This window comes from Poecile atricapillus, chromosome 3 (genome assembly GCF_030490865.1).
Source record: "Poecile atricapillus isolate bPoeAtr1 chromosome 3, bPoeAtr1.hap1, whole genome shotgun sequence".
In the NCBI taxonomy this organism is placed as follows: Eukaryota; Metazoa; Chordata; class Aves; order Passeriformes; family Paridae; genus Poecile; species Poecile atricapillus.
In genome coordinates this window covers 74,201,755-74,227,486 of record NC_081251.1, presented here as the reverse complement: position 1 = coordinate 74,227,486, position 25,732 = coordinate 74,201,755, and the positions used below count along the sequence as shown (strand labels likewise).

The following is a 25,732-nucleotide window of genomic DNA, read 5'->3' as shown; positions in this document are numbered from 1 at the left end:
GGAAATATCATTTTAGTGTGTTACTAATAGAAGTTTGGAGTTCAGTCATCTCAACAGAGCTGGATACATGGTGAAATATTGTGAGCCACATAGAGCAGATGCAGGCAAAGAGCATATCAGGTTCCAAAGGATGTTATTTAGGTTGGTTATTGAGGTTTGGCCCTTGTAGAAATGACATAGAAGCTCATATAGAGCTGGCAGGCAGTATAGGTATCTTGATGCAATCATAACTCTTTCATAACTTCAGCAAAATCTTTTTTATCATTTGCATAAGGTTTGTGAAAGAAACATGCTTTATAAGCTTAAAATAGTGTATTCTTGGGGAGGACTTTTTCACATATTCTTCAAGTGTTGATTTATTGCTAGCTGTTTATACCTTATTCTAGACTATGCCAGCTACAGTGCCATCTGAAGACGACTTGATGATCTTAGAGGTCTTTTCCAACCTTAAGCATTCTTTGATTTTATCACTTAGAGTGATTTTATCATAACAGAGTCGCTGTTGGTCAATCAACTATTTCTGGCAAGTTGAGGTCTATAAATGGTCAAAACATAATAGTCTAAATTTGATCCTAGAACTGTAGGATCAGTATATGTATTGTGTGAGTATCTAAGGATGATTTCTAGAAATTCCGGATATTCCCTTTTATGCTCTTTCTTTGTTCTCCACCCCTAGGTTTTTTCACTGTTTCTTCTATTTAGTGCTAATCCTTCTTTGAATTATTACCATAAATAATTTTATTTCCTATTCCCTAATTTGAGTCCAAATAATCTTCTTCTGCTCATCAAGCAATAGGGCTTTTGCTGTGGTTTTGTTTTTGTTGGGTTTTGGGTTTTGGTAGGGTCATTTCTGTTTTTTGTTTTTGTTTTGGTTTGGGTTTTCTTTCTTGTGGGTTTTTTTTTCTTGTGGGTTTTTGGTTTGTTTTTTTGGTTTTTTTTTTGGAAGGGGGTTGTGTTTTTTGTTTTTTGTTTTTTTTTTTTCTTATTGATATCATTTTATTATAGAGTCACAGAATAGTTGAGATTGGTAGGGACCTCTGGACATTCTCTGATCCAATCCCCCTACTCAAAGCAATATCATCTAGAGTGGATTGCTCAGGACTGTGTCCAGTTTATTCTGAGTATTGCTAAGGATGAGGAATCCATAGCTTCTCTTGGCAGTCTCTAGGTTTTAGTGTTTGATTGCCATCAGAAGTTTATTTGTTACCTTTGCATGAAATTTTCAGTATTTTATTTTGTGCCCATTGCCTTTTCTCCTGCCACTGGACATCAGCAAGAAGATTATAACTTCCCTTTCATTATTTTCCTCTCTGGATATTTAGAGACAGCATTAAGATCCTCCCTGAGCCTTTACTTCTCCAGGGTGAACATTGTCAGCACTCTTTCCTTACTATATCAAATCTTCCAGTCCTGTAATCCTATTCATGGCCCTTTGCTAGACCCACTCTGTTGCAGTCAGCAACCTCAGGATCTTGTCCAGAGAAGCTGCAGGATTCTGGGGACCAGCATGAAACACCAACCGAGAAGGGCTCCCGGTTCATGAAACCACTTATTCAGCATGGGAACAAACTCAAGTCCAAAACAGAGACCCCCAAACAGAGGCACCGCAGGGGTTTTTGAGGGACAGAACTCTTGAGGGTTTCCACCCTTGAGGGTGGAGTTCAGGGTCAGGGACCAGTAGAAGCACACCAAGGGAGAAACCCCCCAGGGACTCAAACCCAATCAGAACTCCTGGGCCATCCTTCACAGGGGATTTGGGGTGGGACAATGTAACTCTTTGCCTTCCCTGAGGCACGCAGCCACACCACTCCAGTATGTCCATATCTCTGTTTTTAGGGGAGCTCAGAGCTGGACACAACAATGCAGATAAGTCTCATTCTCCCATTGTTAATGAGAGGGCAAGGATCTCCTCCCTTGGCCTGATGGCAATACTTTTTCTAATGCAGCCTGGGAGGCTATTTGCCTTCTTTGCTGTCTTATACTCAGCTTCCATCAGAAATCTCAGGTTCTTGCTTCAAAGTTGATTTCCAGCTGGTTGGCCCCATGCTGTGCTGGTGCAGGGAGTTAATCTTTACCAGAGGCAAGAATTCTGCATTTTCTTTTTTTTTTTTAACTTCATGAAATTCCTGCCAACCCATTTCTGCAGCCTGATGAAGTTCCTCTGAATGGCAGCACAACCATGTATCAGACACTTCCTCCCAATTTTGTATTATCTGCAAACTTACTGAAGTTATTCCATGTCCCAGCATCCCAGTCATTAAGGAAGAGGTTAAACAGTATTGTCTCTACAAGCTTTGTGGCACTCCACTGGTGACTGGCTTCCTGCTGAAATGTTTCTGCTGATCCCAACTATTTGAAACTGGCTGTTCAGCCAAATTGTCAGCACACCTCACTGTTCATTTATCTTGTATACTTTTCATCAGTTTGTCTATGAGAATGTGATCAGAAACAGTGTCAAAAGCCTTGCTAAAATTAAGATAAATAGTATCTGCCCATCTCATCCACTGAGCAAGTTATAGAATCATAGAAAGCTGAGGTGTGGGCCAAGTATGATTTCCTCTTCATAATTCCATCCTGACTACTCTCAATCACCTTCTTCTTTTTGGTATGTTTTGAAATAACTTCTAGGAGGATTTACTTCATCACCTTCTCAGAAACTCTCAGCCAGGCTCTCTGGCTTATTTGGTTCTTCCTTGCCCTTCTTGAACACAGTAGTGACATCTTTCTTCCAGTCCCCAGGAACCTTCCCCAGTCAGTATGACCTTTCAGTTATAATAGAGAGTAGCCCACAAATCACCCAGCTTCCTCAGCACTTGTGGGAGCATCACATCGGGTCCTATGGAGTTGTCTATGTCCAATTTGTTCAAACAATCCCTGACCTGATCCTTCATGACCCAGGATAAGTTTTTCTTGCTCTAGACTTTACTACTGCTCTCAAGGACCTAGGATTTCAAAACTGGGGAGGAGGTGCCATTGAGTACTTCTGCCTTCTCTCTGTCCTTTACCAGAAGGTCTCTTATCCCACCCAGAAGCAGGCTCACACTTCCCTTGTCTTTTTGCTTCTGATATGCATGTAAAAAGTTCTTCTTGTTGCCTTCCTGCTCCTTACCAGATTCCTAACCCCATCCCTGCACCCTTGAACAGTGTCTGCTTATTCCTCCTCTGTCAGCTAACCATGTATGATTCCTTTTTAAATGTGAATTTTGTTATTTGCACTTTGCTCATCTGTGTGGGCTTTCTGCCACATCCTGCATGTCAGGATGAACCATTTATGAAACAGGAGGTGATGATCCTTAAAAATCAACCAGCTTGCTTTCCTATTCATATGTATTGTGAGCATGCAGTATGTGCCATTTTGGCTCCTACTGTCATACAGACTGGGATTCTAGGTCTTCCCAACCCCCTTGATGAATCACTTATGGACCTAGAATCAGTGTCTGTCTCTTTTTTTCCCTGTTTGGTCTGCTGGGCTCTTGTTTTTGGCAACAACACAGTCACTCAACTGTGGGAGAAGAGGCAGCAGGAAGACCTTTCACTGTGCTGCATGTCTCTAAGGTTGGAAGGCTGGAAAATTGGATTCAATTTTTCCATGCATATGGTTTAGACACAAAAGTGTTCTGCCTGATGACTGATACTAAAAAGCTCAGCTGCTATGTTCTTGACCATTTCTAATTTTTCAGCATTGTTAGACTTAAGGTCAGTCCTCAGTGAAGCTCTGCGGAAGTAAAATTTAGTGATATCCCCAAAGAGGACATTTCTGAGCACAGATGGGTAAGGAGAGTACTCAGTTTTAGGAATTTCATACTAAATAAAGAATGACTGGTGTATTTAGGAATCTACAGTCTTGGTAAACAAGCAGGTGGGATTACTGCCTGGAGTTTAAGAGGAATGTCTAGACCTCATTTCTGAGAAATATTTAGGTGGGCTGGAATCCCATTAATTATTTCTTGGTTTTATTTTTTTTTTCTGTATTGATAAAACTATTCTTTTTTTTTCTCAGGCAGAGGGAACTAAAGGGGGATCAGAAAAATGAGGAATATACACTTTTTGTAATTCTTTTAAAATGGAAAAAAATGAATATGTGAGTCTTTCCTAGTTTAAACAACCAGGGGCTTGTGAAAAATTTGCTGTATTATCTTCCAGTTTTCCACTGCAAAATATCAGTCAAAAGATGTTAAAACTCTACCATAGGGACTGATAACATTAGCACACCTGGTAGCAAGATGGATGCATAGCATACTGAAATCTGTGTTCTGCAAATAAGGATCAGATCACTAGGGGACAACACTGAAAGGAGAGACAGATCCAGAAAGCTATTTCCAGAACAGCTCAGCATTTTGCTTGTTATTTGTTTTGAATGTATTCATGAGGATGATTTTTTGTCATATTGTAAGGTTCTGAACACCTCAATAAATGGTAGTCACGTTAAATAAGACCCTAAGTTAAGTTATTAAGACTCAATTACCTTCTAAAATACTAAAATGTCATCTGAAAAAACAACAAATCATTTGTCAGTGAAGGTATTTCAGAAAAAAATAAACTTATTCTAAAGTTAAATTAAAGATAGGTCAATGAAGAACCCCTCTAGGACATTGAAGACAGTAAAATTTACAAGAAATAGGTGAAGTTGTGGAATTAATCTGGATTAAAAGGGGGTAATACATTTAAAGGCTAAAAACGACCATTCCCACAAAAGCCTATCAGTGTGGTCCTCACCAGCTGGCTCCCAAAGCCTCTTGGAAATCACAGCATGAAGCTCAGCCTTATGGCTCAGAGGGGACCATGTGGCCCATGGGGCTGTGTTCTCACATGTGCCTTTTTAGCAACTAGGATCTTGTGCACAGTAAACCCCAAACTTGCACAAGATTCTCTAAATTTAAAAGGAATGTAAATAATCTGTTTCATGAAGCTACCCACACTGTAGAATCCCTGTGGAAGCCTTCATCCCCTACTGCTTTGTACACCTCAGTAAATCTCAGTGCTTCCCAGCAGACTGATCAGAGGTATAAAGCAGTCTTCCTAAGCCCTTGCCAATTCTAGATATACGTTTACTCCTAGGGATTCTTTCCCCTTTTAAATTCAAAAGTGTAACTTAGGATGTCTTTTAACTACACTATTTTTAACCTGACAGTGCTCCATTCTGACATGCTATCCCATTCCCACTCTTTCTCCATGAAAACTGAAGCAAGTCTGTATTTCTTATCACTTTTTAGCATGGCTGTTCCTGAATAGTAAATTTTAAATGACTTGTTTTCTTTCTTCAGTTGCTTTAAAGAGTTAAATGTAGACTTTTCACATCGCAGCATTTTAACACCAATTGGGCTTTTATAGATTTAGTTTGTGTATGATGAACTATGTGTGTATTTAACAAAAATATCAGCCAAAAGGGTAGAAGAGCAGAGGCCAAAAAATAAAATGTAGGCACAGAGCAGCCACAGTAATGGAAGAAAAGGAGGGGAATGCAGAGTCAGGTATCAGATTAATCAGGGGCCAGGCTGTTTGCCAGATACTGCATTAGTGAGTATTGCTCAGAGACTTCCCTTTCACTGTTTTCTTGGCTTATTGAAGTGGTCATCCATCAAGTATCTGAATCCAACCCATGTTATCAAAGCACCTTCTATTTCTGCCATTCTTTAGGGTAAAAAAGACTCTCTAGCTCTCCTATGTCCATGAAAATGATACTGTACCTTCTTGCAACAGCCAAAATTTGATGGGCCAGTACTCAGTTTCATCAGATGATATAGAAATAAATATAGCCCTCAAAGAAAAAATAATATTGCAGTTTTCTGCAATATTTTTGCAATATTATCTTCTGTAATTAAGAGCAAAATATTTAGGCATTTTTTACAGAAGCAGTCTGACCTGAATCCAGGACATTGCCACCATTAAGTGTTTTTAGAAATATTTCATTCCAAAAAATTTGGATTAGTATATTTTAATAAGACATTTTATTATGCCACTCAGTAAATGTGATTTTGGTGAAGTTGGAGTAAGAGAACTTCAGTTATACAAACTATGAAATAATCTAGATTCAGTGAACAGTATGTGCAGACACATGTATGTCGACACAATTCATGTTGGTTTAACTGAAAATTGAAACTTTCTCTGAAATTTTACCTGCTAAGTTCTGCAATTTCAATCTACTTTAGGACAATAAAGTAAAAATTTCTCAGAAAGGGACTATGTCGAGTTGAGTGAAAAACCACCATTCAGTGGTAATGGGACATGGAGGAAGAGGTGATATTTAGCAGCAGATGTTCCCATGCCTCCTGGTCTTGCATAAAAGATACTGCTAGCAGTGTTGCATAAGTCACTGTTTGCTGGAAGTACAAATAGCGCAGTTTCTTATTACCAGTTAGACTAACAAAGTGACTTTAAGTAAACTCAATAAGCATAGAGGAGCCAGAATATTCCAGTAGCAGGTGGAGATTCGGGCTTTTTCACAAGTCAAGCAGTTCCAGCCCCATTACCTTCCTTCTGGAAATTCTATTACTTTTTCACTCTTGTTCAAAACATTCATGGTTAACCTTTCTTGCTTAAACTATTTATTTTTGGGTTTTCTTTGGAGAAGATACAGTAGCACATTAATTTAGAGCTGCAGTAGTACCTAACTACAGTACCTGCCCTGCTGTAATTTTGAAATTGTTTCTCTGGTGTTTCCCAACATGAATACTCTCTGTGACATTGTTTATGACTTTTTGTTTTGTAGGTCGGAGACAGCCTTATTTTTTCTTGCTTCTGTGGGGCTTCTTTGGTATATTTTTTCAAAAGAATTTTTATTTTGAATTAATTTATAGCAATTCTTTAGCTTTTGTCCCAGTAGAGTGGGCTTTAGAAGAGAGAATATTATTTAGTTTGGTATCAACTCTGGGAGAATAAATATGGTTTCTTTGAGGTAAGTGAAAAATAGACAGATAAGTTTGCATTGCCCTTTGAATGAAAATGCAGGTTTATTTCCTGAATACAAGAAAGCATGAGGACTATAAAATTGGAACTAAATTAATTCTTAATCCAATTAGCCTTGACTCTTTTATTCTCTTTCTGATCTTTAGATATGAACAACCTAAATGTGATAATGGTGCCAGAGCTCATCCAACAAAAACAAAGGATTTGTACAAAGGACGCCAGCTTCAAGGTCAGTGAAACGGATAAATTTAGGTTTATGCATTCCAATGCTTTGTTTATTCACTAGTAAATTCAGCAGTTTTATTCAGTTTTTCATTAATTTCATTCATGTTATTCAGTTATTCATTTATTCATCAGTTTATTCACCAGTAAATTAGAAAGCAATTCCTTACACTATATCAAAACAAGGTATCTTTTAGATATCGCTATATTGATTTGCCACTGACTGAAGTATTTGACTTTGGAATAGTGTAAGTCAGTATGGGTCTCGGGATCTTGTCAGAGAAAGTAAGGTTCATTTTAATCAGTAGCTTCTTGGCAGTCACATTTACTTACTAGAATTATTCTTTGCTGGTGTCATAGCAGGGAAATTAATAAATATATCCAGGATTACTTAACTTCATAATCTTTGTTTTAGCAAAATCCATGGGAAATTGGCCTCCATCTCCAGATCATTTTAAAAAATGTATCCATCTTAACTTTTCTCCTAGAGTATCTTTGTCAGTTTGTCTCACAATAATCTTTTTGTTCCCTGTTGCACGTAAAAACAGTGTCTTTTAGAGTTTTCATTTTTTTCACGCTTTTTATAATCATGTGAGAGATGTTACCTATGGATAGTTGAGCTACACATAAGTCAGTAGACTTCCTTAATTCTTGAAATGGCCTTTTAGTATGCTAGAACAACTTGAGGTGTAGCAGATTGAGTGATATTGCACTGTTATGAGAGAATTGCATGTCACTGTCACCCATTGTAAAGAACCAGAAAGAAGTAAATAATATGTGCAGATCTTTCATGTCATGAAAAATATTCTAGTTTGGTCACCCAAAGAAACATCCAGACAATAATTCTCAACTAATGCCCATCAGTGCTTAAATAGATATTGAATGAACACACATTAATGCTCTCTGTCATTAAATAAATTTAATTACAAGGTGGAATAAGAAAAAATTATGAGATTTAACTCCATGTTGTGTTCTATATAGAAGCTAATGAAAATGTCCTGCTTATTGTAGCGGGTGCTGGGCAAGATGTCCTTCAGGGGTCCCTTCCAACCCAAATTATTCTGTGCTATTTTACAACTCGATGGAAACCAATGGCTAACCAAAGTTCACCCTCAACATCTTCAACAAATTATTTCACAGAACACTTGAATAGTTACAGACTTGGATAGTTACTTGATTTTATGTTATTTGTTTGTTTGTTTGTTTGTTTGTTTTTTTCCTGAGTGAAAAGGACTTAACTCAGAAGATATAGCAGAGCAGAAGTTGAAGAAACAGGTTTTGTAGCTGAAGATATCACTCACTGGTCATTCCTACCTTTTGCTAAATATTTTTCAAAGCATTTGCTAGATGGAATCTTAGAGGGGGAATGGGCAGGTGAAAGTTTTTAGGATTTCATGTGTCTATTTTTTATCTAAACTGCTAGTGCTTTCATGCAGTACAGTAATAAAGATTTATCCAAAATCAAGATAATTTTCCAGTGAAATAGCTAACAAGAATTTTCAATGATGAAAGCTCTCACTTGATAAATTAATTTTCATTAAGTTAGGCAATGGTATATTGATTTTATTTTTAAAATTTTTTTTTACATTATGATATTTTGCATTACTTGTGCTTTAGTCCAAAAAACCAGTACAGCAATGCAAGCCTATAATTATCATAGTTGATATGCATGACATGGATTTGCTCTTTCTCATGTTAGGTTACTTATTCTTTGACTTCCAAAGACCTTGTGTTATTTTAAAATACAGCAAATACCAAAATTTCTTAAATACTTATAGGTTAACTAGAAGAATCCCTTCTATTCTGCAGCAGCATGGAATAAGTACATGCCTGTTAAGGTAATTGGGGGAAGAGGCTACTTCCCAGCTGCAGTTGTGTTAAGATGCTTATTTTTTTTCTTTCTCTCTCTGTAAGGCTAAATGCATAAGTCTTAAGACAACAAGTTTATTTTTTATCATGAAACACTACATCAAATGAAATTAATTGAATTTACTTTAGACGAGTTTTTGGAAAAAAAAAGAGGTTGAAAGATGATCTACAAATATTTCTAGTTAACAAGTAACACAAAGTTGTGCAAATAGCTAATATGAATCAACTTTTTAATAGCGATGAATCACTGTTACTCAGTTTTTCTATTGTAAGCAGCCTTGCAAAGGCATGTTTGCATCTGTGTTGTCTAAATTTAAATATGCCATATAGTTGCTGAGTGGTGCCAGGACTGAATAAAGAAAAAAAAAATAGGTTAATTGGATTCTTACTTTTAAGGAAAAATATATTTCTTAAAGGATGGGTTTGCTTGATTTGCTGATTATAGCCATAAAAATTCAGTGGCCCTGGGTGAAACCACTGTGACTGCCTGCCATGTAAAACCAGGAAGATTTTAAAATTAATTACTTTACTGCTATGAATGATCTTAAATGGGATAAACCCTGCTGGTAGATCCTCAAGTGGATTAAATTGGCATGGTTCTGCAGCTGCACTGGTTTATACCACCTGAAAATTTGAACCCATTATATGTTAAGCCAAATATTTTTGGCAACAATTTGCAAATAAATCAAGAAGCAGAAGCAAGCATTGATACATTGTTAAGGCAAAACTGTGGAAGGTAAGTGTCCTTTGGAGTCTACAGCAAAATCCCCACTAGTTTAAACCTAGCTAAGACTATATCTTCACATCCTATGGTAACCTAATATAAAGCATCTGAAACTGAAGGGCAGTCTAATGTTTGTAGGGACGATCCAAGCCACCTGTATCTCTTAGTTTGGGCTGGAAACTATATAATAATAATAATAATTCTTCCTATTAGATTTCTTTTTTTTAAAGCCAAAGCATTTTTCTGAGGTTACTTGCGGTTATGATTCTTCTCAGAAACTTGTTATTTTGAGATAATGAAATTGAACTCAAGAAGGAGCATAGAGAATGTGGCATACTGTGGAAACAAAAGGGTTTTTTGGTTTTCTCACAGTCAGAGTTTTCAAACATTTGTATTTTGACCTTTTGTACTCCTCTGTGTTGTACAGCAAAATGGAAGCTTTGTGATGAACTAACATATTCTGTAAAGTCTTGACTAGCTTTTTCCATACTTTGGATTATTAGTCTGTTAAAGAGGAATTCAGTTTTCTACATAAGCTGATCAAGAGCGTTTAAAAGGGTTTAGCATGAAGGCTAGTTAAGCTAAACATACAATACGATGAAATGAGGTGTAGGTACCCCTGTATTTTCCTAAAATCATGAGTCAAATTCAGCCAAGCTTAAGAATTATCAGTTCCTGAGACTGTAATTTTTCAGGCTGAGTCTGTGGGTGAAGGTATTTCAAGCAATTTATGTATTCCATACTTTTTTATTATCAGTAAAATATTTTTAAGCACATATCTGCAGTAGGTGTATATTTATTTATAAACCGTATAAATTTACTACCATAGTAATAAATTAAGTATATTGTAAAACATGCAAATATAGAAATTGAAAAAGGATTAAATAAAGCTGAAATGGCCACAATTTAATTTTTTAAATTTCATCTGTTAATAGCACAAACAATATTTTATTCTGCACTCCAGCTGATTGTCATGTGCCTCACCTGGAGTACATGCACCCTGCCTTGGATACAATGGATAAGCTTCCTGTTCATAAGGATAGTCTTGCCTCTTCTCTAAGCAACCTGGAAAAAAAGGACCTTGGTCTGTAGGAGAGCAAGACATGAGACAGTGCCAGACTACTCAGATAATTTGTCTCCTGGGCAAATCTTTTTCTTATTTAAAAAATATGCATTGAAAGCAAGAAGTTTTTGTTTTAGGCTCTGCTGTGTGCAAGGGCTGGATAAACTTTGGATAGTACTTTTTATGAGTTAAGATTTTTGTACTCTTACCTGACTTGGGAATTTATCTGTTTCTCCTGTAATATGATTTTCATTACCCAGACCTGAAATTTGAAAAGCAAATGAAAAAAATTTAAAGTATTCTGGGAAATGTAATTTTGCTCACATAATATTTTTAATTAGCAGTACCCTTATCTTTTGTGCAGAAAAAAACTAACAAAACCAAGCAAAAGAGTAAATGTCACACAAGTTTCAGTGAGGGACACAATGTCCTGCTGGATTTTCAGACTTTACTGGGTTGCTATGGCTTTGTCAATATAAGTCAGACCACTAACTTTCTTTACATTGTATTTTGGTTTTTTAAGATTTCTCCTTTTCTTTAATGAATTGTGGGTTCTTTTGAAATTCCTACAGTTGTGATAGTTCCTTTCAGACAAAAGGATAATTTGAGAGGGGAAAGTATAGTTTGGAAATGACAGTGTCTCTAACAGTAATACAGTCTACTGACGTGGGTCAATGTGCAGATGTAGTAAATCAATCTACTAAAAGTCTTGAAAGTCTCCCTTTTTTATTTCCTCTAAATAGCATAGCTCTTCACTGTTGAATATTTGGTTTTCCTGAGATGCTGATCTCAGTTTACCTTGCTGGAATCCAGTAGAATATGTCCATTACATTCAAGTTACCATAGGTTTTCACTGGTGGTGTAAGATCAGCACTTTGCTCCTATTTCTGTCCTTACTGGCAATTCTTCAATTGATTATCATTACAATTTTTAATTCTAGACCATTTATCATAAAAAGGTAAGTATTTCAGGGTTTTGAGAGAAGCATCTGAAAGGTTACAATTTTTATTGTCCGGGATCTATTCGGTGGCACAAGAAGGATCCAAATTAGTTTTGCACAGCCTCTGGGAGACAGATTTTGAATTCTCTGTGCCCCCTTTTCACCACAACCCAAATTCGAAACTCGGTGCTTTCCATCCAGGGCCTAAGCTCTGCTAATCACTTTGGTGGTATTCTGATGGTCCACACAATAATTCAAACTTGGAACTTTATTACTCAATTGAAATGTCTTGAAAAAGGTCCCTTGTATACTTAATCAACTTAATTAATAACAAAAAAAAAAAATCCCTTACAACTCTTCCTGAAGTATGAACTACAGGTTGTTTTCTAATTTCATAGCCTACTACTGTCTCAGCTTTTGTTTTGAGCTATGGGTGTTCTTAAGCTTTGTTTAACCTTGGCATTCAAGGAGTTAATATTTTCCCCTGCAAATCACACATGAGAGAGGGAGCAGTTTAACTTTTCTGTTTATTTATTTTTTGTGTTACTTAAGAGGAACAAAAATATTCTAACTGCCCAATTTTCTTCCTATTGTAATGGCTTTATTTGCTGTGTTTCTGATGGGATAGTCCTGCACTGACCCTGAATAGTTTATGTTTTGTGGAGCAAAACTCATGATTTAAGGTATGGGAGAATTACGTGTGGATAAGTACAGTTTACTTTTGGTTGTTGGCAGTGTATCTTTTTCCAAAGTTAAAGGGAAATAGTCGGAAGCACTCAAACCACGATGATGCAACACCCACAGCCAAACAGCCATCATATGAAGTGTCTCACTTCAAAGGCATCTTAAAAGAAAAAGAAAGTGATAGAGGCTTAACTGCTTTTCCTCTTGAGGTTCATTCTATCATGCAGTGGTTACACTTTTGACCATGACTGCATCAGATTTCATAAGGTGCTAGAGTATTTCTCAGCTAAAATACTGAGTTATCCCCACTGCCCTACGTCATTTAGCTTAGTCTGTTTTCAGATAGTGCTTCAGTTCCTCAGTGTAGCCTGGTACCAGCACAAAGTAGAAACTAATCTTACCTTATTTCACATTCTTAAACATTTGAATGACTAAAGCTTTCTTTTTTTATAAAAGCATCAGATAAGGCATAATGCAAATTTTATACACATGCCTGCCTTTCCATGAGCTTCAAATTGTTAGGTCAATTGGCATGTAACTGTCTCCACTGAGCTGTGATTTAAGAGGATTATATTTTTATGATGTAACCAGCTTTCTGGCTGTATGAGCTAATACTCAAAATATTCCTTTCTGCTATCGAATCTTAAAGCTCTGAGTAGTCAACCAACCATTTGAAGTTGCTGGCTGTTTTGAATGAGTCTGTAACCATTTCTGTTCTCTGTGCTTGGCAAAAAGGCTCTGTATAGACCAGAACTACCTAACAAAATTACTATGACCAGGAAATGTTGGTTCAAATCTGGTGTGAACCTTCATGACAGTGATGGCAGAGCTGAACAGCTGTGTGGCGAGTTGATGGAGGGAGCTTACCAGGAGCATGGTGGTGTCTGCAGGGAGGACGTGAGGCTCAACAGCGAGGCACAGCTCCCAGAGCTGGAGGTTCAGAAGCAGAGTGAAGCCCCCATAATTGGGGTCAGGGGGGTCACAGTGACATTGCATGCCAATGAGGCACCCACAAGTCCGTGGGCCCAGACAGGGTGCAGCTGGGAGCAATGAGAGAGCTGGCCAAAAGAGCTTCCCAAGTCACTTTCAGTCATTTGACAGCAGTCCTGGTTAACTGAAGAAGTCACAGAATTACCAGGAGTTAATTAACAAATGTAACACCCATCCACAAAAAGGGTTGGAAAGATGATCTGGGAAACTAAAGGCCTGTCAGCCTGACCTTGGGACTGGGGAGAATCATGGAGAAGATCACCATGGGTGCCAACATGCAGCATGTGCAGGACGACCAGGGGATCAGGCCCAGCCAGTGGGGGTTATGAAAGGCAGCTCCTGCATGAGCAACCTGATCTCCGTCTATGGCAAGGTGACTTGCTTCGAAGATGAGGGAAAAGCTGTGGTTGTTGGATATCTAGACTTCAGTAAAGGCTTTTACACCATCTTCCACAGCAGTCTCCTGGGGAAATTGAGGCTTTTTTTGGCTTGAACAGATTCACTTTTCACTGAGTAAAGCACTAGCTGGATGGCAGGACCAAGAAAGTGGTAGAGGATGGAACTAAATCCAGTTGCTGCCCAGTCACTAGTGGTATTCTCCAGGACACAGTGTTGGGGTTGGTCTTGTTTTATATCTTTCATCAGTGGTTTGGATGAGGGGATTTAGTGCATCCTCAGTAAGCTCGCAGGTAACACCAAATTAGATGGATGTGTTTTTCTGCTGGGGGATATGAAGGCCTTGCAGAGAGAGCTTGACAGGCTGGATCAGTGAGCTGAGGACAACTGCATGAGGTTAAATAAATCAAAGTTCTGGGTACTGCACTTGCATTGCAACAACCCCATGCATCAATATAGGCTTGGGGAAAAGTGGCTTGAGAAGTGCTTAGCAGAAAGAGATTCAGGGTTGCTGGTTTATAGCTGGTCAGCTGTGTCCCCAGGTGACCAAGAAGGCCAATAACATCTCGGCCTGTATCAAGTTTAGTGTGTCCAGCAGGACTCAAGAAGTGATTTTCTGCCTGCACTCAGCACTGGTGACACCACACCTTAAGTGCTCTGTTCAGTTCTGGGCCCCTCACCACAAGGAAGACAATGAGGTTTTGGAGGGTGTTTGGAGAAGGGCAGTGGAGCTGGTGGTGTCTGGAGCACAAATCTTATGAAGAGCAGCTGGAGGGAGCTGGGAGTGTTTAGCCTGGAGAAAAGGAGGTTCAGGGGGTACCTCACTGCTCCTGAAAGGAGGGTGTAGCCAGGTGGGGGCCAGTCTTTCCTGTCATCTCACATGTCTCAAGTGAAAGGATGACAGGAAATGGCCTTAAGCTGTGCTTTGGGAGGGTCAGGTTAGATATAAGAAAATAAATTCACACTGAAACAGTTGTTAAGCATGGGGATAAACTGTCCAGGGATGTGGTGAAGTCACTGTCTCCTGAAGTGCTCAAGAAGTGTCTGGATATGGCACTTGGGGTTTTGATTTATGGGTGATTTAGATTGGTTTTAGGTTGATGGTTGGACTAGATGATTTTAAAGGTCTATTCCAACCTTGATGATTCTGTGCAGAGGGGTGCTGGAGGGCCAGGAACACTCCTTGTCAGTCCCCTAGTGCTGGGGTAGGAAGGGGAGTGGCTGCTTCCCCTCCCAAAGCACTTGCTGTCTCCTCTAGCATGTGCAGTGGTGGCCTGGGGAGGGCAGAGGCAGTAATCCTCACCACTACATAGCTCTGTGGGCCGAGCAAGTGCTGATGCCACTGCTATGGCTTCAGAGTAGCTGATCCTCCAAAGAGGACTCAGTGTCTTAAACCTACAGTAGTTTCCTTGGACATTTGAATTTAGTAACTTCAGTAACTAATATTATTACCCCATTGCCTGGCTACATGAACATATTTTAGTCTCCCAGTGGGATGTTTTGCTCCAGAGGGAAGAAGTCTTGGAAGCTATTTTTCAAGGCTATGCAGATCACATTGACTTTCCTGCACACCATCTTCTATTTATCTCCTCATCCTGATTTAATTGTGATTTAGCCACAGTTCTTCATACTGCTTTAATTTTGCTGTCAATTTGTAATTATTTCTTATCAAAATGAATCTTCACACAAACCTACAATAGAAATATTAATATCTGAAAAAAAAATCTGAAGCACATAACCCAAGAGCTGCTTAATGTGCAAATTTGCCTATAAAATTACAGTGAAAACATTTGTGTTACTAGTAAAATGTCAGTGAAAGAAACAGCTGTTTCACAGCTAACAAAAGAGAAAAGCTTTCTAATTAAAGGTGATGCTACTGGCTGAGCAATAGCATTTAATTCATTCCTCTAGTTCATATTAACCTATAATTTTATGTTTATTTTAAAGGGCTATAATAGGACTAATAAACACTGATTTCATTTGCTTCACAGCATTTGGCTATGTCTAAGAATATAAATTCTGTTTCTCACCTCACTTGTTGCTGTCCTCCTTTTCCAAACAAACCCATGTTTAAGGACAGCAGCATTGCCTGCTGTGCTGTTCTGTGCCATTGCGTCCTGCTGTCAGTGGAACACCTCCAGGGGAACATGCCCAGAAGGGAGAACATTCTCCTGTGTCTGGCTGATTTTCCAGGAGGTTGTCTCACACCAGCTGTGCAGTTACATTTAATCCATAATATTATATTTATTCTCCTACTATATTTTTTTCCTAACAGTAAAGAGAGAAAGAAGAAAATGAATTTATGGGAAATGTTTCAATATAGAGATTAGGCTATTCAATAAACCTGAAAGAAAGTGCAAAACAGTACATTTTAAACATCTTTGTTTCTTTTAAAAAGATCTCTGCAGAAAATACATGAATTAAGAAAATAAGGATATTTACCCTCTTTTAAAGACAGTCTAAAGTTTACAATGAAAATACCACAGACCCTTTTAAAGCAGCTCCAAGTACATGATGTAGATACTGAGGTAGTGTCTGTGCCCAGTATAAAATCCTACAGTAAGCAGAGTGAAACTTTGATCATACTGGAACCTAAAAGGAATTAAAGAATTTGCCTCATTCAACAAACTTTGATGCTGTGTTCTTAAAACTACAAGCTTCGAGAAACGCTTTTTAAAGAAAACTTGAAATAATCTCTGGTATAGTGAAGACGTAGGAGAAGTATTTCATAATAATGCGGGGAACTGGATTTTAGCTCTTGGGCAAGCAGTAGAAAAAAAACCAACACAAGAGGGGAAGATTGATATAGAATAACCTCAGTGTTTTCTGCCAGAATGCCTGCAATCATTATCTTCTTGCAATCTAAAAGCTGTCAAGGAAAACTCATATTAACTGAATGGAAAAGGTGAAAACCTTTTAGTGTGCCAGGGCTGTAATCATAATGAAAAATGACACCTGAATCTTATCATGACAGTGAGTAGGAGTCACATAATAAGACACTATTTCCTCAAAGGCACTTGGTATGGGGCTTCTCCTTTATAATCTGATATGAATAAAAATATGCCATGGATTTATAACACTGTTGCCTTCAAAATGGATATCTTGTTTTGTTGTGTTTTCATACTTGGATACAAGTTCTCCTTGATTATGTGGCAGAAACAGCTCTCAAGTTTAATCTCTGGACAGGGAAAAATAAATATTTTCATTCCAGATTGAATGTATATCTGCAGCTATATTTTCAAGAGGGAACAGCAATGGTTAGGCATTTATTCTTTGTGTTTAGTCACTTGGAGAAGTGTTCCAGTTTTCAAATAAAATTAGTACTTCAATAACTGTGAGTTCAGAGGGATTTTCAATTCCCAGCAATTTTGAAAATTGAAATACTTAAATTTAATCATCCTAGAAATTTTGTGTTTTTCATCAAACAGTGACTTTTTGAAGTGCAGACGAATGAAGCTAGGGCTTGTGAAAAATTAAGCCAGTGCAAGCCTTCCCACTTACTATTGGGAATTACTATACATTTTGAATAACTTTATGTGTAATACAGTAATAACATCAGTCATTACTCAGCTGAATAATGACTGAAAGTGTCAAGCAATAAGCCTAATTTACTTGTCAAGGAAAATGAACAAGGTGTAGTCAAAATTGTTGACACTCATCTCACATCAGTAAGTATATTTTTCTGAAGAAAATATTTTTGTGTTAGCCTGCAAAAGGCGTTTTGTGTAGCCCCCTCAAAAAGGGAAAAAAATTCCTCCTCAAGGGCTTTCAGTTGTGGAGGCCAAGAGGTTGTATTCAAACAAAGAATAACATCATGTATTTAATAGTCTCATATGCACTGTCATGCAGTATATTTAGTTTGCTGCAAAAAATAATTACTTTGTTTACTTCTTTTGGGAAAAAGGCTGTCTCTGATAATCAGAGAGTCCATTCAGTGCTCGTGTTTTCTAAATACCAGCATAGCTTATCTGAGGCCAGTAGAACTGATCACTGGTGCAAGAGGCAAAGTCAGTGTCACACATCTCACTTGAGGCTGACTTTATTTTACAAAGTAAAATATCATTATTGAACATAGTTTCTGACTGAGGCTTAAAGGCAATGCCAGGTTTTGTCCTCCTAATCCTGGGGAATCAAAGACATGATTAATTTTACATGCTATGTCTTGGTAAGGAAGTGCTTGCTGCAACCTTGGTGCAGCCACAGATAGAGGATGTCACACCTGCTGTTGTTAAAATGGAGAACTTGCAACCAGAGATGAGCTTGGAAAGACTCCCTGCTTAGAATTGTTAATTGTTTGCATCACAGTAGTTTATAGTTGGAGAGTCTGGGATCCCAGTGTCTGGGCACTGCACAAATACAGAGTAACAAGATGATGCCTGGAAAATTCGCAGTCTAGATGATTGCAAAGCCACTTGGACAATGGGTGGACAGATGCCATCAACTGGAGAGGCAGTGAAAGTTCCTGCCAATTCCTCAAAGTGCTTCAGCCTGCCAGCATGTGTCACCTTCAGTTCACACTGGCTGAGCTTAAGCCAGCTGGCTTTCCTCCAGGTCCTTCTTTGCATCAGGTATTTAGACTGCAGAGAATGCATTTTTCTGAGCTCAGTGAAGAGATGCAGAATAAATTCTCTTGTTCACAGGGATGACAGTGTATATGAGACTATCTCAGTGTTTTTCAAATAGATGGTGTTATTCCTTGGTTAAGTACAGCTTATAGACCTCCACAACTGAGACTCCTCCAGAAAGAAATTAAATGTCCCCATGCAAACATCTGGGACTTCTTTCAAAGGATTCAGAATGCTTCACAAGGTTCAGAAATTTGCTTCTCTCTAGCTCAGCAGGAGTGCTACTGTTCATAGATTCCTGATGTTAGCATATGGCAAAAATCCATGAATAATTTTGGGAAATAAATTAGTCACAAATTTTGCCCTTTAAAATTGTGAAGTTCTTGAATTTTTTTGCTATCTAGAAATATTTTCTGGTAAAGCCTTTTTCTCTGTAAGTCATCCACAAGCAACTCAGTGTAAATATTCCTAAAGTGCAATTCATGACCTGCTGAACCCTGATCCTGCAAACGCTTACTCGCATTCTTCTTGTGATTAGTTCAATTAAAATCAAAGAAACTTTTACATGTGGTTGTAAAGTTAAGCCCAGGCATAAGTGCCTGTAGGACGAAGGTTTAGGTTGTTCCATAACCCTTGATATTCTATGTGCTATGTAGTCTCTCATTGTTTAATGAGACACAGGCAGTCAGAGCCAGTGCAAAGTCAGGGGTTTTCAGTCCCAGGGTATTATTCCTGTTCCCTAACTGGAGAGTTATAGAATGCATCCTTACGAGTTTGATGTTTGGGCTCTTTGAGTACATAATCCAGATTTGCTGGTAGTGATCCAATTTGAAATTAGCTTTGGAACACAGTTCAGTGCAAAGCAAAGGTCATTGAATCAAATTAATTTAAGAAGCAGAGTGAATATTCATCAGCTTTTTTTTTTTATGGCTTCTTAATCACTGCAGACCCTTCTATGCTGTGAACTTTATGATGGGGAAAAGTAGTGATAAGTGAATTCCTGGGTTTTGTAGCCAGCCACAGTTATAATGGAAAATGTCTACTAGGGCTGAGCAGCAGATTTGTTCACAGAAAATAAACCCCCAGTTTGAAAAATTCGCGTGGCTCACTGAAGAGAAAAGCAGAATCTAGGAATAGCTGTTGAATAGCATATTCAGCAACATATTTATCTAGTAATATTAGTAGTAGTTACCTATAGTATTTTGTCTACTATACACCTAGTGGTGAAAAGAATAGACAGCTATGGATAAATATGGATTTAATTCATAAATTGCATTTGGCATTTGACTCTATAATTTCACTTGCTATTATTGGTGTGCCTTTCTCATTTTCAACAAGCAGGAAGGCACCATAAAGAACTCCATTAGTTCTGCACCTATGTGTGCATCTAAATATAATCATCAGTGACTAAACAGAGTTACTCTTTTATGTATGCTGGAAATATCCATATTGAAATTTCAGTTCAGAGAAGTAATATTTAAATGGTCACAAAACAATATCTCTGAACCACAAAAAATAAAAGATTTCTGTTTTTTCACTAGGATATTTAGCACATATTTCTACCCTTGGAAATTTTTTAATATATTTGGTGCTTGTCCTTTAGGCTTTGAATGCAGAAAGTTAATTTGGAGTTATTTAGAGAAGGATTTTATTAGTTAGAATTTTTGTCTCACTCTGAGATCTGTATAGCTGAATTCATACTATCGAAGGAAGAGCTGGAAGAATACAAAAATATTGCTAATAAGATGTTCTTAACCTCTCTGAAATATTTATTAAAATAGAGTTTTAGATTATTTTTTCACAAAATAACATGTACAGGGTTTAGGAAGGTGCATTGGAGTACAGTAATTTCTACTGGTGCTTTTTGTGGTTATGTGTGGCAGTAATTTCATCACACAGAAATAAGATGTTTCTGATTTATGTAGATTAAAAGTGTTTATATGATAGCTAACATAGCCCTAAATTTAAATCTGTATTTATACTAAAATTCACATTTACAGACAGAGATCCTCTGATGCCTCTCAACTCACACTCCTAGGAAAGGATCATAAACAGATTCTGCTTACAAATGTATTCCAGATATATTCTCAGTAGTTTTCTCATGTTTCGAAATGAACCAAAGCCTAGGTATCCTACCTCTACTGTTTGCAATGAATTGCTGTGATGCACCTTAGAGAAAGAAGTTTACAGTTTTACTTAGCCTCACTCAAGTTGACTGTACTATGCAAATATAATAACAATGATTTTGCTATGAGAAATTTAAAATTCATTGTGTCATTGTATTAAGAATAAAATCAAGTAAATACATATTTTGCCAATATTTTCAATAGTTGATATCATCCAGATGATTATATAGATAACTTCTTTGAAGTAGGTGCCTCATTGTATGCTTGGCAGTTACTTGCTCTAAAGAAGAAATTAATTTTATTTAATCTCTGAAACTGTTTATCTCTGAAACTGTTGTTCAAATTCTGCTTCTAATTCATTGGTTTGAATTGAAAATAGTCTCACTGTAATGAGTTCTGTTAGGGTGTAAAATGATATAAAGGAAATTAATAACTAGGACAGGATACCTACAAAAGCTCCCTAAAGAGAACTCTGATATTAATATTTTTATTGCTTATTATTTCACAGAAGGAAAGAACACATGAGATTCAGTAACAAGTGTAATCAGAAGGTTTCAAGGAGTGTCAGTATTTCAATCCAAGTGCCTCTCATGAATACTGACATCCTGAGGAGGGATGCTGGGACCTGGAGGGAAGTTGTCACATCCTCTTCTCTCCAAATGATTGGAGATTCATTCTTCTTCCACAGCTCTCCTACTCTGGAGCAAGACAGCTCAAACTCCAGAGCCCAGTGGGGCTGCAGGACATGAGACTGGGCTGACAACATCTCTGTGCACCACCACTGTGCCGAGATGAGTTGAGGCTCTCAGCTCCTTGCACACGTGGCAGAGGTCAGCTTGTACAGGCATGAGTCTAGGCTGGGGGTGAGATGTGATGAATGGGCTCTTCTTACATTTCCCTGTCAGTGAGACTTAGCAGGGGTTTTGAACTATTCCCCTACCAGAAGTGGGATGAACTGCTCTGACAGCCCACTTTTCCCATAGGCACATGTTTGTGCCTGCATTTTTCTGCCTAGAGCTGGTTCTGTGACATATTCCTGTGAGGGAGAAGAGTTACTCTGTGCTGTGTCAGTGAGCTCAACAGCCTCAGGCGATGTTGGATTCACTGCATGTATGATGTGACTCCTTGAGCATATCCACACTCTCCCCTTATCAATGATTTCTGTGCATTAAAGCTACTGAGTGGTAGGTTACCATGTACAGCACTAGAAATGGCCACATTTTTCAGCACTTTGCTCTACACACTTATCTTTCAGATTTCTCAGGCAGACCTATTCAAAAATTGGAGTGTACTTAAGCATGAGAGAAAATATTATTTTACGGCCCTTAAAACTGTGTCTCAGCATCTTTTGTCCTAGAAAAGCAGGAAGATTGCTTCTGAAAAAATGTGATTGATGCATCGTGTGCTGTATATATATCAAAGGACTACTTTCTTTATACAGGATGAGATCTTTTACAGCTGGAGAGCCAGGAGACTTAGTTAATTAGGATCTCTTGGTAAATATCTCCCTTCCTCCTTAGTAGTTCAGCTGGATCCAAGTTTTCCGATTGGCTTTGTGCAAAGCATAGTTCAGCATAATTAGGACTCCAGCTGGACTGTGGAGGTTGGGGTCATCTAAACTTCATAAACAGCACCTACAGGGAATTCATGCTTTAAGTGTCATTGACATTACCATATCAATTTGAACCAAAGTAACGGATAAAAATAATTAATATTATACCATATTATACAATCTTAATGTCAAATTTTGAGGGGAATTATTATTCTCTCTGAACTTTGACTGGTTCCTACTGAATCAAAGGGAGCTAGTCTCTTTTATATAAAAATACTTTGTCTTCAGAATTCCTTGAGTTTTACTAATTTTTCCATGAAACTTTCCTATTGCAAGCTGGGCTGCATTTAATTTTTTTTGCAAAAACACTAAAATGCCAATCTATTATGAGCTGTTTGAAATCATGTTTTCTATTTCAATTGTCCACTTGCTTGGACACAATGCTGATTTCATCCTTTGTCTACTGTGTTTCTTTTTCCCTTGTTCCTCCTTTTTGATTAAAAAAATGAAGGCAAACAGAGCTGCAACATCTGTCTCACATGTTTACAAGTCCATTTCATTAATTCTATGAGCTGTCCAGGATTTATGTGCAGTATTTTGTTCACTAGGTGTAATTGTCAATAGGAAAATTTTTATCCAATAGGGGTTACAAAAAAAAAAAAAAAAAAAAAAAAAAATCACTTACTTGAACATCCAATAAAATTTAATTTCATTAAACAGGTATTTTGACCCCTGTATTAACAGGGTACAGAGTTCTCTTGGAGCCAAGCTCATGGTTCCAGGCATGCATCACACAGTGTTGCTGTAAACTTGGCAACTGAATCGAGGAAAGAGATTTGTGTGCAATGCGGTGGCTGGACATGTAAGGTCCAGGAATCGGGCTTTAATTTAGAGTTCCCTATATGGCTTGGTAAAAAAAAAAGCACACTGCTGTGGTGCTGGAATTTCTAATGTTTAGAGAAACAAGGCTTGCTCTTCATCGTGAGTTGTTTTTACTTTTGGAGTTCATTAATTTCCCTGCCATAGGCAGGTGTCTTGGTTAAACTAGGGTTATTTGGGAAAGCAGGATTCTTCTGGGAGAGTGAAAACTGTATGGTTTATTCTACAGTGAAACCTTGTTTTGTCAAATTCCTTAGCTGCCTGAGATTTAAGCTTGGAGACCTGGCTAAGTATTCGGGCGAATGCTTTGTTGTTGTTAGCTCTCCTTCATATCTGGCTGTGGGGCATCTTGCAGACCTGCTTCACTTGATAGGCACTTTGTGTGGCAGGCAGGGAGGGAAGGAGGAATGTGAACAGATATAAACTGCTCTGATTCTTTACAATCCACCCAAGGAAAGCTGCCCTGGGAAGCAAGTCAGAAAACTCTGGTTTAATATAAAAGGAGAGGGATGCATTTCTGATCATAAAACCATTATATGAATGAATCTATTAAATCTGAACTCTTTATTTAAAATCAAACATGGTTGTCTTGAGGGGGAATGAAAAAAAAAAAAATTAAACCAAATGGATCTTACTCTATTTGTAATTATATAGGTGATATACAAAATGTGAGCTCATTGTGGGGTACATTGAATTTCTTGATGCTGAAGCTTTTCCCTTTTCTACAATGGATTTCAACGTTCAACTGGGCAGAAAGAGAAGGGTACTTTCTATGCCTTATATCTTACATGGAACTCATAGGTTGGCTAATAAGTTAACAGTTAAGACTGTTTTCAGTCTTAACATTAAGAAAGGAACACATTTATTTAAAAAAAGTATTTCTTTACAAATGAATTTTATTATTTTTTTATTAAAGTAAGGATTCATACCACATGCACAGGCTCAAGTCAAGCTCCTTCTCAAAGATTTGTTTTCTCTCTCAGATGTTTAGCTTCAGAACTTTTCCTTAGTAACACTGGGAATTTGGAGACAGGTTAATTAATTGGGTTAACTTTCCTGTAACCAACACAAAATTTGTACTTTAACAGCAGAAGACTAATTCCCCAAGCCCAAGTTTTCTTCTTAGTGATTTATCTCTGTTTACAGATAAAGCAGAACTCTGTAATACACGACAGATAAAGTGAGAACATTCTATGCTCATTATATTTTTAGTAGAGTTGACAGATAAATGCCTGTCATAAAAAAAGAGCAATTTATTCTTAAAATGTGCTTTGATAGCTAGGCATTTATATTATTTTTCCTTGTTTTGTGGTAACCATTTCCAGACTTATCAGCATAATTAATAGAATTTCTCAAATACTTGAGAAATGAAAAGTGATCCCTTTCATGTAGAAAAAAAACAGAAAACAAATTAACTAAAGTTCACTAAAAAATTATTGTAAAATTTGAATTTGGAACTCCCATCCTTTCCCCTTGTCTTGATAGATATTTTTTTCTTCAAATATTCATGAAATTCATAGATCAAATCTATTCTGCTCCATCTGAACAACTGAAGATCCACTCGATATTATAGACAAACCTAGGCGCTTCACTAAGTCAAGTCATGAAGTTTGTTACGTTTTTGAAGGTACTCTGTGAGAACCCCGAGTTCCCTTTCTATTAAAAATTTAGACAATTGAATGAAACCTTTCTCATGAAAATAAAAAAAAAAGGGACAGAAATTCAGGTTGTGCTCTGTGTTGTGAATGGAAATTGTCAGGTTGGGATAGAACCACTGAAGTAGCCTATGCTTTTTGTTGCCCCTGTAAATAATGTTTCTTTGGGTTTTTTTTTCTCTCTTTTTCATGACATCTGAGTGTTTGATTCCCTCCAGCTGCCCTGTTTTTTTCAGTGTGCTCTGAATTCAACTTTATAGCACTGGCACTTGTATTGTCTACTCTTTTAATGTTCCCTAAGTGAAATACTTATATTGAATAATAGACCAACTTAAATGCTCAGTTTTAAATTGAACAGATTTAAAGTTAGAAAATAAAATCCAACAGACTTAATGTGTTTTTATATCAAACAACAGGCTTCTATTTTGAATTTTGTGAAAAAAAATTTAAGCAGTGGCTTATAGTTCAGAAGGATGATAAAGTGCAGCTTAAGCATCCATTCACACAACTCTGTTGTTTGGTGAGGCAAAAAGCCTCAAGACCAAGACATGCAAGGCAAAAAAACCTTTTTACTGAGAATTGGACTTTTCAGACTATGAATTGCAATGCCTTTATCCAGCAAAGCACTGAAGTCCATGCTTTTCTTTAAGCTCGTGAATTCACTTGATCTAGAGAGAAGACTGGTGACACACTTACCAGGCTTTTTGGAAGAAGCTGGCTGCATTTATTTATGCCATGCAAGATTAAATCCTGACTTGAAGAACATGCTGTCCAGTTCTGATGCTATTGTTATTCTGCTGAAGAAAATGTTTTAATATAGCAGTAGGAACGGTTTCTGATATTCTGTTTGTTCTGCGGGTTTGCTCACAGCAAAAGGAACCCTTCTGTGGACACACAATAGCTTGATGATTAGAGTACTCAGCTGAAGAGGAAAGAACATAGGTTCAAATCCTTGATCCAAACCAGACAGAGAAGAGAATTGAACCTAACTCTCTAGTGTCAGAGATTAGCGTATTCCACTGGGATAATAGCAAGCCAGGTTTCAACTCCCTGCTCTGTCTGGTTTGGATCAGGGAGTTGAACCTCAGTCTCCTCCATCTCAGCTGTGTGCCCTCATCACCAAGCTATTTGGCCAAGATGGGATAGGGTGTTTTGCTCATT

General features: G+C 37.6%; 1 protein-coding gene across 5 annotated transcripts in view; it reads left to right on the top strand.

Annotated features, from left to right (window-relative positions):
- Nucleotides 1–25,732, top strand: part of SMOC2 (SPARC related modular calcium binding 2) — a 150,325-nt gene that overhangs the window by 106,392 nt on the left and 18,201 nt on the right. For all 5 annotated transcript variants that reach the window (XM_058836233.1, XM_058836232.1, XM_058836237.1 and 2 more), the window contains exon 9: nucleotides 7,053–7,135. In XM_058836233.1, coding sequence (XP_058692216.1) covers nucleotides 7,053–7,135 — 83 coding nt within the window. The remainder of the gene's footprint in view (nucleotides 1–7,052; nucleotides 7,136–25,732) is intronic.